This window comes from Podarcis tiliguerta, assembly GCF_965153285.1.
Source record: "Podarcis tiliguerta genome assembly, chromosome: 12".
In the NCBI taxonomy this organism is placed as follows: domain Eukaryota; kingdom Metazoa; phylum Chordata; class Lepidosauria; order Squamata; family Lacertidae; genus Podarcis; species Podarcis tiliguerta.
Genome location: NC_139545.1, coordinates 16,264,120 through 16,278,107, shown reverse-complemented (window position 1 = coordinate 16,278,107; position 13,988 = coordinate 16,264,120). Strand labels below are relative to the sequence as shown.

General features: G+C 42.9%; 1 protein-coding gene across 9 annotated transcripts in view; it reads left to right on the top strand.

Moving 5' to 3' along the window:
- CNOT10 (CCR4-NOT transcription complex subunit 10) overlaps positions 1-13,988 on the top strand; it is a 44,053-nt gene extending 30,065 nt beyond the window's left edge. For 5 of the 9 annotated variants that reach the window (XM_083404838.1, XM_083404843.1, XM_083404840.1 and 2 more), the window contains exons 11-19: positions 1,170-1,291; positions 2,265-2,441; positions 2,882-2,962; positions 9,805-9,918; positions 10,872-11,002; positions 11,481-11,516; positions 12,887-13,014; positions 13,393-13,468; positions 13,748-13,988. In XM_083404838.1, the coding sequence (XP_083260964.1) occupies positions 1,170-1,291; positions 2,265-2,441; positions 2,882-2,962; positions 9,805-9,918; positions 10,872-11,002; positions 11,481-11,516; positions 12,887-13,014; positions 13,393-13,468; positions 13,748-13,902 (1,020 nt within the window). In that variant the 3' untranslated portion in view covers positions 13,903-13,988. The remainder of the gene's footprint in view (positions 1-1,169; positions 1,292-2,264; positions 2,442-2,881; positions 2,963-9,804; positions 9,919-10,871; positions 11,003-11,480; positions 11,517-12,886; positions 13,015-13,392; positions 13,469-13,747) is intronic. The other 4 variants (XM_083404839.1, XM_083404845.1, XM_083404844.1 and 1 more) reach the window with 1 other exon arrangement.

Sequence of the window (13,988 nt, the reverse complement as noted above, 5' to 3'; positions counted from 1 at the left end):
GAGCCAGCTTGTGCCCACAACACTGAAACGTAGTTTAACATGATTTCGAAAAAGGATGTTGGTGTTAATGCCCAATTAGGTGGGTGTTTAAATAAGAGTGGTTGAATTTGGTCGGTGAGCTAGCAATCAATCCTGGAATAATCTTTGTATTATTCAGATTTAGATTCTGTGTCTGCAGAGTTGGCTTTCTGAAAGTGGGCAGAGACCATCTACTGAGTTGCAGCCTGACCTAAATTGGTTCACAACAGCAGTACTACCAGTACTACACCATACAATAATTAAGAACAGGGGGGGTTAACACTTTTGGTTTTGAGAGATGGAGTGTTATTCATGCTTCATCTCTGAAATGTAGCATGAGGTCAGGAAGAAGCAGGAGGGCCTTTGCCATATCCTCCAGCTTAAAGCTTGTGAGCGTAATAGCGGTGTGCTGTTGTTTTTTTCTGCTCTGGTTTCTGTTGGCTGCCTGCTTTCATTCAGCAAGCATAGAGCTAAAACAAATCACAGGCTCCCTCCCATGGCCGGCTCATGGAGAAGGTGGAGATCAAGACTGTTGGGCCCTGATTAAGGTGGGACCCCAAATATATGTCGAGACTAAAAGTGGCTAGCTGGTGTATATCATATTTCCACTTAATATAGTGTTTCAGACCCGTTAAAAACAAATATTTTCTAATAACACAATGGAAACCATTCAGCATGCTCAAAAGAGCCTGGTAGAATGATGGCGATATAGGAATACAACTTAACACCTTGAGTTGAATCAGGCTGGTGGTGCAAGTGCAAACAAGAGTTTTATGGGCTTTTATCTTTTTCTTTAAAAAGAGACTTCGATTTCCAGGCAGGAAAGGACATTGTTTGCTCTTCCTGGGACCATGTTAAATTGGTTTGGGACGGATTGCTTTTAATGCCAGCGTAGATTCCTGCAATGAATTCCTGAGTTGAGGTCTGACCTTAGTATTGGCAATCTTTTTTGTGGGTGTAGTCTGCATGTAAACTGGCTTGTAATAAGTACAATTGAAATTGCTATTGTGCCTAGAAAAATGGGAATATAATGCAGAGTATAAAGATGCTATGAAAAGAAGGAACAGAATGCTGAATAGCAGCAGCTAGAGAAAATGCCAGCCTTTATCTAATAAATATTCCTCTTGATGCCTTAAATGTTTGTTCCCTAGAGTTCAGAACAAGAAACAAAAGGACTTCCAAGCAAAAAGGGCATTGTACAGTCCATTGTAGGTCAAGGATATCATCGTAAAATAGTATTGGCATCCCAGTCTGTACAGAACATTGTTTATAAGTAAGTTGTGCAATTTTACATTGCTGTTATCTGAAAGGGAAGTTGCGGGTTGGCTGAAAACATTTCCAAAGTGCCCTTTCTTGGTGCTATTCTTTTATTTAAGTATTAATTTTCAGCCAATCATGTGAATGGAAATGCTTTGCGTTGCAACGTTTACAAGGCTGCTTTGTGTATGAGAAAAGTTATCTTGGCTGGCCCTCTTTGCATGTCACAGTAAACCGCAGTTAATGATTTCCCATGAATACGCAGGTCCCTCCCACTTTGCTCCTGTAGGGTGAGTGAGAGCAACAAACAGCAATCCCTGTGTTTTGTCCAAACTGGGGGTTGTGATTGAACACTGTTGTGTTTTGTTGCTTCCACTTGTGCAGCGTGGGTGAAGCAGGAGCAATCTGTATGCTCATGGGAAACCATGAACTATGGTTTGCTGTAGTGTGCAAATGCTGTGCGCTATGCCTCAAATTTGAGTTCTTCTTTCTTCCGGAAGACACTTCTTTATAATTGGCTATGTGGCATGAAGTGGAACCTGGACAGGGAATCTAGTCAGATGGGTTTAGTGAACACTTTAGCACAATTTGTATAGCTTTGTTCTCCAAGGGCGCAGAAAAAGCAAAATTACTACTTTGCTAGGTTATGGGATTTAAGGGACCATCTTCTTAAATTTAGTGGTAATAATCCTGTACACCTGTACTGTACTGTAAACCTTCAAAAAACGAGCTTGATGCTTTTTTTCTTGACTTTAAATCATCTGGGAGTTTATTTACACAGGATTCTTGAAACTTCTCTAAGACATAATTGTGTTTATTTCTTTATAATATAGTTTATTCAGAAACAACTTAAAACAGGAATACAGTATTTCATGTAAACCCAAGCTGCTGTAGATTAAGAAGAAGATATTGACTTCCTGACTCATAATCCTTGCCTATATTAATGTAGTACAAAGAGCATCAATATACTTTTCCCCCCTGTTTTCAAGTGATGGCCAGTCTTCAGCTATTCCTGTAGCTAGTATGGAGTTTGCAGCAATTTGTCTAAGAAATGCCTTGCTGCTGCTTCCTGAAGACCAGCAGGAGCCAAAGCAGGAAAATGGATCTAAAATTGGCAACCAGTTGGGAGGGAATAATGAGAACAGCGAGAACAATGAAGCTTGCAGGTAAGCGCTGCGTCAGATGTTTCTATTGCTTGTTTCACTAAGTGTCTTGCCCACAACTCTAAAAAGAAATTTTGTGGCTGCTAACAGAGTTAGGATAATTGAATACGGAGAAAAATGGGGGTAGTGAAAAGTGGTTTGAAAACAAATGTGTTACATGTAAATAAAATCTAGCAAACCTAAGGTGTTGCTGAAGGTGTTGTAACTATACTATTACTCTTCCTTTTTTTGTATGTTTCTATTGGTGTGTATTCCAGATACTGGCCTTTTTCCCAGATATTAGCCTTTTTTCCATGGAGGCCCTCAACAGCAGCCCCTTTCCAGTTCCTCTTTTTTTCCTAAGGCCTAAGCAAATGTTAATGGTTGCTAACCTTCCAAGCCTCTCATCATTTCACATCTCTCAAGCTGTTAACATTGCTACTCACTCTCTGTCTTTGTTTCAGTAGCAAAAGCCACGAAGGAGACAAATTCGTTCCTGCTCCACCATCTTCTCCACTGAAGAAGCAAGAACTAGAAAATTTAAGGTAGGTCCTAAGATTTCTGCACGTGCTGCCAGAAAGCGCAGTTGCAGTATTCTGTGGACTTCGTTTCTGAAAGAAAGCAATCTAAGTTTGTACTCGAGATTTCTCTTATATTAGAGAAAGCAAATTATTTTAGTGACATTTTATATGAACGTATGCTAATGATACCTTAATGGAGGTTCTATACTGAATTTTGACCCTTTGTACAGATTCCTGGCTCCACGTACATCCACCATAAAAGTTTTTTCATGTAGCTATTATAAAGCAGTAAGTTGATGTGGGCAGCCTCAGCCTAACTTCATGCTGTGGGAAAGAGGGGGAAATCTGGGGTGGCCCCCACTATGGACTCTGGCCCGCCAGTATGTGGCCTCTCAATAGATAATCCCACTCTAAAGAAAAAAGCTCAGAAGAAGAAAACTTGCCTTACCGTTGCAGTAAGTTGTGTCACCTCCTAGAAGCAGGACAGCGCTAATTAAATTTAAACTAATTATAATTAGGAGAAATGTTCCTACAATGCAAAACAACAACAACAACAAACCCTTAGTTACGTGAAACATACTCAATAAGCACACAAGACGTAACTGGCTGTACTTTTTATTACAGTTCCATAAAATCCTTTCACAGGATCACTACTATGCTATAAGGTCCGCAATCCTGTAATATTACATATGAGCCTGTTCTACTGATGAAGCCAAGGATGGTGAAACAAGGCTAATATTCCGGAAATCCTTGTCTTAGACTCTGTGAAAGGATTCTGTGGAACTGTAACAATTATTGGACTCTATGAACAGACAGGTGGAATAGACACTTATACATGTATGGACCTTATGCATGAACTGACTAGAGAATGAACTGGGTCTTCTGCTTTTTTGTTGAACTTTCTAAAACTTCCATTGAAATCTACAATTTGATACAATGAATAGTATACCTTATTTATTCAAAAGTACAGCCGGTTACGTCTTGTGTGTTTATTGAGTATGTTCCTATAATGCAGGCATAGGCAAACTCAGCCATCCAGATGTTTTGAGACTACAGTTCCCACCATCCCTGACCACTGGTCTGTAGCTAGGGATGCAACTGCAGAAACTCCCCCTCTCATTCTGTAATTGGTGTTTGGCAGGGTTGATAAAGATGTTAAACCTGGGTCTCCTCCCAGCACTAGCATCCTCTCCACTTTCTCCCTAAAATATTTTCATTGTGGTGGGCATGCATCCAGGTGGAATCTAGTACTCCTGAGTACTAGTTAGAATGCTCACACCCAGATAGTCATCGGGACAAAACTTCTGCATTGCGGGATAATTGGTGGCATGAGATTCAAAGGAAAGCAAGCTGCCTATGAAACATTACTGTGGTAGGTTTCCACTGGTGTTCACATGCAGTTAAATATTTCACTGGAAATAGTGATTATCTGAGAGGCACAAGAGAGAGGAAGTTAAAATTTCATTATGCCAACATAGTACTCCTTTTGTCCTAGCTTATTATATAGGCACAAGTTTCATCAGTATTAAAGATGAGCATCCATATACAGGGGAATCATGTATATGCTGCATTTCCTTGCAAAGAGGTACCTCCTCCTACATAAATCCATGCACTTTCCAAAATGTGGGAATAGCTGCATTAGTGTGTTTCAGGTTTGTTTGTTTTTTGCTTTGATCCATGCATTTTGGGTACATGTATGGGAATTAACTTCTGCATGTAAATACCAGGCATGGCCATTTTCACACTATAGCGGATGTGTGCCTTTGAATGTGAATTCAGACTGGCATATCTTGAAATCTAATGTGCATATGAATCCCTCTTGCAGCATTTAAAAGGAACTGTATTTGGACTAAGTTTTCTCTCAATTACTTAAACCAGGGGCGAAACTAGGCTTTAATTTACCCAGGTCGAAGACCCAGTTTGGCACCCCTCTGGAGGTTCCACCCAGAGCAGAAAAACAGGCTAGCCCCCCCCCCCCCCCCCTAGTTACAGCTCTGCTTAAACATTAGTAATTGGTAGTTACTAATAATGCCATTAAACCAAGTTTTACTTAAGAGTAGGCCTATTGAAATCAGTAAGCCTAGCATAGATGTGTTCATTAATTTTAGTGGGCCCCTCTGAGTGAAACTTAATTGAATGCCACCCCACAATCCCGCAAGTGGAAGGTTTTGGTGTAAAGGAAGTACACAGTGCCAAGGCTGTGAAAACAATCTCACATTTGACATTTCTTGTGCTGTAAAGGAAGGAAAATAATCTTTCACAATCCACTGTTGTTCTCAATTGATGAAACTTGACAGCCTGTCAAGAAAATCCTGTCATTATAACAAAAATGATTGTACTCCTACCAGAAGGGGGGGGGCCGGGGGGCGGGAAGCATGACAGGAGGGAAGAGAAACATTGATTTTAGCTTCTGTAAGGCTAGCTCCAGATAGTTAGCTCCCTCTGTTCTGTCTTTATATCTCACTATTTTTAATCTTCTGCACAAGATGACAGAATAGAAGTGTGTTGTTCTTTCATGGGAAATAATAATTTTATCACTCATGCAGGCTAGCCATGTCCTTGGCTACTGAGGGATGGAGCTTTGGCAGAAAGGAGTTTTATCTGAACGTGACCTGTGAACCAAATTTTACCTTCAGTCGATTTTGTCAGCATGTTAAAAATTCTATACAGAGTGGTTGTCATTGCCATACATCAAAAACCTGTTATGGCAGAGAGTAGCAGTCCCAGTGTTAATGGATTCTCTTGTTCCATATCTTAGCTTAGTGGCTCACCTGTCTGTCCCATACTTCTCCTAGTCTCTGTCCTCAGCAAGTGTCCTTGGAGGGGTGGCTAGTAGTAAACTCCTGCAAATTGTTTCACCTGGTCTCATCCTGTGTAAGCAGCATTGCTTGCAAATCATACATTATTATTAGTCATCACTTACACTTGGCTTGGGAGTTCTGTTTTGAGCTTCTCTAGTATTTCGAAAGCACATTTGTTTCGGGGAGGGAATATGGGTCATGAAAAGTGTTTCAGATTAGGACTGTAATCCAAAAGTACCCCTTTAAAGGTAAAGGGATCCCTGACCGTTAGCTCCAGTCGCGAATGACTCTGGGGTTGCGGCGCTCATCTCACTTGATTGGCCAAGGGAGCCGGCGTCCAGCTTCCAGGTCATGTGGCCAGCATGACTAAGCCACTTCTGGCGAACCAGAGCAGCACACGGAACCACCGTTTACCTTCCCGCCGGAGTGGTACCTATTTATCTACTTTCAATTTGACATGCTTTCGAACTGCTAGGTTGGCAGGAGCAGGGACTGAGCAACGGGAGCTCACCCCATTGCAGGGATTCGAACCGCCGACCTTCTGATCGGCAAGCCCTAGGCTCTGTGGTTTAGACCACAGCGCCACCCATATCCCAAGTACCCCTTTAAAAGGTAAAGGTACCCCTGCCCATACGGGCCAGTCTTGACAGACTCTAGGGTTGTGCGCCCATCTCACTCAAAGAGGCCAAGGGCCAGCGCTGTCCGAAGACACTTCCGGGTCACGTGGCCAGTGTGACAACGCTGCTCTGGCGAGCCAGAGCCGCACACGGAAACGCCGTTTACCTTCCCGCTAGTAAGCGGTCCCTATTTATCTACTTGCACCCGAGAGTGCTTTCGAACTGCTAGGTTGGCAGGCGCTGGGACCGAACAATGGGAGCGCACCCCGCTGCGGGGATTCGAACTGCCGACCTTTCGATCGGCAAGCCCTAGGCGCTGAGGCTTTAACCCACAGCGCCACCCACGTCCCAAGTACCCCTTTAGGCTCCTGCAAAGTTTTGCTGCATAGTAAAGGGTGCCAATTCTTTACTTTATATCTTTAACAGCTGACAGTCACGCTGAAGTATAGTAACTATAAAGATTCCCTTGCTGGAAAAGTTTCTGTTAATCCTAGTACACTGGGCTTTCTTAGTCCCTCCCTTCCTCCTGCAATCGCTGCCCCTGTGGCAACCATTCCTTGTGCTTTATTGGAGACTACTTCCAAATTTCTAGAGCTCAGAGTCTTTGCCCAGCTGTGTGTGGAATTATAGAAAACACTGTAGAACTGCAAAGGCATTAGAACTGTGAATTTGAGGAGTTCAGGTCACATTGAAGTATTAAAACATTTTGCCCCTTCGGTTTTGTTCCTGGTAATTGCCAGAAAAGAATACTTCTAAGGAAAATTGCAGCTTGGTTTCAAAGCTTTATGATAAAACTATTTCCCCCTCCCCCTGCCGAGTCACTTCAAATTCATTGCTAAACTAATTCATTGTCTAGATGAGTGTGAGTAAACTTTGTGGACTAATATATCTTGTAAGAAACCTGAACAGGCTGGTTGATATAAAATGGCAGCTTTTTCTTTTTTAAAAAGCTTTTTCAGACAAAAGGGAGGAAAAGAAGCTCAAGAATACAGTGGTGCCTCGCAAGACGAAATTAATTCGTTCTGCAAGTTTTTTCGTTCTACGAGTTTTTTCGTCTTGCGAAGCACCACTGTGTATTGACGGTTTCCCGTAGGAATGCATTAGCGGTTAAAAAAAAAAAAGGCGCAAGACATTTCGTCTTGCAAAGCAAGCCCATAGGGAAATCCGTCTTGCGAAGCAACTCAGAAAATGAAAAACTCTTTTGTCTTGCGAGTTTTTCGTCTTCCGAGGCATTCGTCTTGCGAGGTACCACTGTACAGAGTCATTAAAGGCAGTTTGTGGAGATGTTTCAAAATTCTAGAGTGGGGTTGGGGACAGTTTATCTTTCCTTGGGTTTAACTGCAGATTGTCGTGAGTAGTTGGCAGCCTTGACAGTGTTTGGAGCAATATTGTAAGCTGGAGGCAAGCTACTTGAGTTCAAGTTGCCTATAAGTACACAGTGGTACCTCAGGTTACATACACTTCAGGATACAGACTCCGCTAACCCAGAAATAGCACCTTGGGTTAAGAACTTTGCTTCAGGATGAGAACAGAAATCGTGCTCTGGCGGCGCAGCGGCAGCAGCAGGCCCCATTAGCTAAAGTGGTGCTTCAGGTTAAGAACAGTTTCAGGTTAAGAACGGACCTCCGGAATAAATTAAGTACGTAACCAGAGGTACCACTGTATTCTCTTGGTTGCATTAGCATGCAACACTGAGCCTAGTTATGCCTGGGCATGAATGAGCAATGTGCTAGTAGTGTATAGAGAGAAATGGGGGCTGCTTACCTCCCCCCCCCAAAAAAAAACCCCAACCCTGTTCCTGCTGCTGTGGTACCAGGAACTAAGGCACAGCTTGGTTTGGCTTAGCATTACATCCCGACTCAGGCTCATGGTTTGTGTCCAGCTTGGGCATTCAGCTCAGTTGGCAGAGCAAGAGACTCGTAATCTCAGTGTTGTGGGTTCAAGCCCCACGTAAGCAAAAGATTCCTCCATTGCATGGGGTTGGACTAGATGACCATCGTGGTCCCTTCCAACTGTACAGTTCTATGATTCTATGATTTGCTGACAAGCTCCAAACCAGCTGTAAGCAAAAACCAACTTGTGATAAGCATGAGCCCATGTTCCGACGTAACATGAACACATGACTTGGTTATTGGTAGTGCTGCAGCAGGAGGGGAGGGGGAAGAGAACTATTCACAGTAGTGCAAATGGATTTCAGAATGTTTGTAGACACCAAAGCCTTGCTTAAATACTGGAAAATGTGGCATGATCTCTTTTGCATCAATTAGCTACGAGCCTTTACAGCCAGCTTGGTTAAGAAGCAGCGCTTCCCCGTACAAATAAGATAGCGGCAGTGTTATTTGACTGCCCTTGATACGCAGCAGCACCCTAACAGTTGCAACTGCAAATGGATTTTTTTTTAAAAGCAAAGTGAGATTTTGGGCTTGAAAGGATGCCTGCTTTCCTTGGCAAGCTTTCCCCCCTGTGTGTTGGGATTTGATGTGACATCTGGGCATGGAACAGAGGAAATGGGGAGGAAGCAGCAGAGCGATTTCTTACCCTGCTTGTGTGTAATTAAAGGGCATGCCTCCTGGGACACAGGCATAAAGGAACCCCAGGCCCTGCCATGAATTAACATGGCTTACTGCTGAACCAAAAGTGGGCTTGACAGTTGCCAGAAGGCTGCAGCCGTAATAGCCCACCTACTGGCTAGAGAGTTTAATGGACTCCTCTTGCAGCTCCCAAACAGCAGATCTGTCCGAGACGATCCACTCACTCCTCTTTTCTGCCATGCAACAGGGTTGGATCTGTTCTTGTAGCAAGGCAAGGCAAGCCAAGCCTCCTCCTGCCCTGAAGCCAGGAGAGCCTGCCTTGAACTCTGCTTTGTGAAGTGGAAAATATCCCAAAGTGCTGTGTTAAGAAGGGAGGGAGGGGTGGAATTACAAGCTGTAAAAGCCTGACCTAATACTGACATCCTGATGCCGGCCTTTTGTTTGAAGCTGTGGAATGCTTGGCTCGAATTTCAGGGAAAGAATTTCAGGACCTGCTTGTGCTTTATTGAGAGGCTGGAGGGACAGCAAGGCCAAGAAAGCATTTCTGCTGAGGTGCCATGAGTGCCAATTGCGCAGAACCCATTTTTCTTTTTAGAGATGCCGGAAAAGCTTGTTTTCAATATTTTCCTTTAGTGCACATAGTGAAGTATGTAACAGCTTTATTTTATGCGATAAGGCAGTCTTAGCTTTCCTCTTTAAAGTTCTCTTAAGTTTATTTATTAAATTTGTATACCACCCTTCATGGGCAGTTCACAGCATAAAAATACAAGATTAAAAACACAAAATACATAAGAAGAACAACAAACCACCACCCCCATTTATAATAGGATAAAGGGTGTCATTCAGCCAAAGGTTTGCTTGTGTGGATTTTCTGCATGTATCAACTTTCTATGTGTGTTTCTATTTTTGTTTTCTAGGTGTTCAATACTTGCTTGCAGTGCTTATGTGGCTCTGGCCCTGGGGGACAACCTTATGGCTTTGAATCATGCAGACAAACTTCTCCAGCAGCCCAAACTGTCAGGATCCCTTAAGTAAGCTTGCCCTGGTCAATTTCTTTTACAGCACTTTTACATTTAGTTTCTGTATATAGTGTGCAGGCATGTATGACCTCAAGTTATGCCATAACTGCTCACATAATAGTTGGGATTCTTTTCATCTATGAAGTGCCAAATATATATATATATATATTATTCTCCTCCCCTGATCAGTGGAAAAAATAGACCACCACATGATAAAGTGAGAGACAATTTATATTTACACCTGGCTTTGAAGATGTTTTGCAATTCTGTATATTACTATAATATATATATATAATATATGCAGGTGGCGCTGTGGGTAAAACCACAGTGCCTAGGACTTGCCGATCATATGGTCGGCAGTTCGAATCCCCGCGGCGGGGTGAGCTCCCGTCGTTCAGTCCCAGCTCCTGCCCACCTAGCAGTTCGAAAGCACCTCTAAGTGCAAATAGATAAATAGGTACCGCTTTATAGCGGGAAGGTAAATGGCGTTTCCGTGTGCTGCGCTGGTGCTGGCTCGCCAGCTGCAGCTTCGTCACCCTGGCCACGTGACCCGGAAGTGTCTTCAGACGGCGCCGGTTCACGGCCTCTAGAGCGAGATGAGCACGCAACCCTAGAGTCGGACACGATTGGCCCATACAGGCAGGGGTACCTTTACCTTATATTACTATAATACTAAATTGATGAAAGAGGTTCTCAATCCCTTCAGTTTTGTCTTCTTGCCCCTTCAGATTCAAATGAGTACGGAATGGCTTTGGAAGTTGAGAGAGCTGGAATTAGGCACCTCCAGCTCCAAATGGTCCAAACAATTACTATTTTATACAAGTATCCTCTTATACTTAATTTTTAATGTGGGGTTTCTTAGCTGCAGTCGGGCAGTCACTCAGAGGGAGACATCCATGCAGTAGCTTGATGTGACTTGTTGCCAGATTGACCTTTGCAACTGTGCGCGCTCTTGCTTTCTGCAGGTTCCTTGGGCATTTGTATGCTGCAGAGGCTCTCATCTCTCTAGACAGAATCTCTGATGCCATTACTCACTTGAACCCGGAGAATGTCACTGATGTGTCCCTGGGGATTTCTTCAAACGAGCAGGATCAAGGTTAATGAGTCCATACTTGATTAGAACCGGTCATGCTTTCAACTGCCTTCCTGCTGTAACTTGTAACAGCTCTACATTTTAATGCACTGTTATAAAGGCCATAGCCGCTTGCAACGTTCCTAGAATCTATATATTTCAGTTTAAGTGCCCCTAGAATGCTGCTTCCTTTTTCTCTAATCTTAATATTGTTAACTTCAATTTGGGCTGTGAACTCTTGGAATCCCCAGCTATGCCTTAACATTGTATGCACTGTCGCAGTGCAAAATACATGTGGAATGCAAAAACAGATTTCCAAGTATGCCTGTATCTGTATTAGTCATATTTGCACTGAATGTTGATGAAATATTCAATAACATATAACCAGATTGATTGGAATGGGGGTCATGAATGATATTTAAATTGTTGTTTGTCTGAAGCATATGTTGTGTTAAAATGTTGATTTCACTAAACGATGCGTTCCTGCTTGTATTCTCTGCAGGATCTGAGAAAGGAGAAAATGAAGCAATGGAATCCTGTAAGTACTCACCTCCCTGTTTACTCTGTGTAATTACATATGTGAAATTATGCCTTAAGTGCAAGACCGGATAAAAAACTTTGTCTCTGTGCTTCCTTTACTGAGGAGCAGGGTGGGCTATAAATCCAGTAAATGCTCATGTGTCCTTTCTGCAGTGTGTTTGCATGAACCCGTCAACATCGCTGCTTAAGTCCCTTACCTAATAAAGCAGCTGTTGTACCTAAGAAGTACATTTCGTAGAAGAGTTAGAGGGGAACCCTTCCTAGGGCTCCCTTTTTATTTCTGGCATCACCTGATTTGTTACATATTTTAGCCTAGAGATCTTTTATTCCAGTTAAGGAGCTACTTTTAAATTAAAACCATGGGGACCGTCACTCAGGGCATATGACTCGTGGGAGGGCTTGTATAATGAACGGGAAGTTCATAAATTCAGCTCTGCCACAAAGGAGAAACCGTGCATCCATTAGCTCACCATATAACCACCTTCCTCCTTCCGGCCTTGATTATATATTGCATGTTTTCAGAGCAGAGTAGCTCCAGCTGGTGCAAGCAAGTGATCCAAGCTCCATACCAAAGGAAATGGCTTTGACACTCTGCTGCTGAAAATACTGATGGACACTGGTGTGCAAACTCCTAAACACAGTTTTCCTTTCTGCGTTGTAAATATGCATCTTGAAGCTGTTGGTAATAGAAGCTCCCCAGACAAGTGGTAGTAAAAATTTGGAGATGCATATCCCCATTTCTAGCTTAAGTTTAAAGCCGTACTTGATACACTAAGCATTGTTTTTACTTAGGTACATGGTAAGCCAGTGTGGGCTTCCCCCAAAAGTGTAAGCACACAGGCGCCAGTGAAGGAGATTGTATTTGTTTTACTTCTCCCCAGTAGTTCTGCTGTGCTGCAACTTGTCATCCAAACCCAGACTTGAGGTTTAGCTCTCAGCAGTTATATATATATAAAACAAAGGTGTTTTTTCCCCCTGTGGCTTATGGTTCATGGTTTATCTATGACAGCTAATCCATGAGTCTCATTTTGGATGACACACTAAGCTAAATCAAGGCACGACTTCCCTCAGTGTTGCAGCAGAACAACTAGGGTAGACCAGGTTGTGATCTCTTAGCTAGGAGCTCATTTGGAGGTCTTTAAGCAGAGGCTTGACAACCATATGTCAGGAGTGCTCTGATGGTGTTTCCTGCTTGGCAGGGGGTTGGACTCGATGGCCCTTGTGGTCTCTTCCAACTCTATGATTCTATGATTCATGCATTTGTGCTAAGCCATGTGCAGACTGGGCCATTGGCCACTGGTAATTGCGAACAATCTTAAATTTAATTATTCATCTTGACAAGTAATGTGTTTTTGCATCTTTTGTAAGCTGGCAAGCAAACCCCACAATGTTACCCCAGTTCTGTCACATCTGCACGGACCATGATGCTGTTCAACCTTGGAAGCGCCTACTGCTTGAGAAGCGAGTATGACAAAGCACGGAAGTGTTTGCACCAGGTGAGTCTTGTGGCATTTTCACTAGGGGAAACCACCCAAATACAACAAACTGTAATATCATGGTCCCACAAGTTGTTCTGAGAGTTTTCCTTGTCGAAGCACAAGGTTTTCTCACCCACGGTAACCAAACGTTAACCTGAGATGGACTGGGTGGAAAAACAACACTTTTAATCATAAAAAGGAATCGGCACCAGGGATTTTTAAGTTGGAAAAATCCTTTGTCTCCCAAATGACAAAGCAATGCTTCGTTCAGAAGACAGAAAGCCACTGCCTCTAGCGAAGTTTTTTTGCATTTGCAATAATTTAAGGCACAGTCTAAAGTGGAGGGCTTTCTTTCATACATTAATTCAACTTTTTATGTTTTTATTTTGGTATAAGGCTGCCTCACTGATTCATCCGAAAGAGATCCCACCCGAGGCCATCTTGCTGGCTGTATACCTTGAACTTCAGAATGGTAAGTTGCAAGCCCAACTCTTCATGAATGTACATTGCTATTTCTTGATATGTTTTACAGACTTTCTTCTACGTGAAGCCATGAGGTTTAGGAGTCGTGTGTGACTTTCAGAACCCCTACCACAGCCCAAGCACCTTGGATTATATTCGCCTGACAGAAAGGCTCGTCTGTAGAAAAGGGAGGGTTGTTTTTGGCACTCGCTCCCCTAACTCTGTGGAAGGCTGCTATTTATAGAGTTTAACACAAAATCTATATTTTAAGTCTGAAATTGTTTTCTAGGAAACACACAGCTGGCACTGCAGATCATCAAAAGAAACCAGCTTCTTCCTACAGTGAAAATGCTCTCTGAGATGCGGAAGAAGCCTGTGTTTCAGCCAACACACCTGGTCCAGCCTATTCAAATGCCTGCATTCACCTCTGCTCAGAGGAAGTGAAGAAGCTGTGGTGAAAATTGGCCCTTTGAGGGACCACTTGGAAATTTTGTAATTATATATATATATAAACATTTGTGGTACCTGCA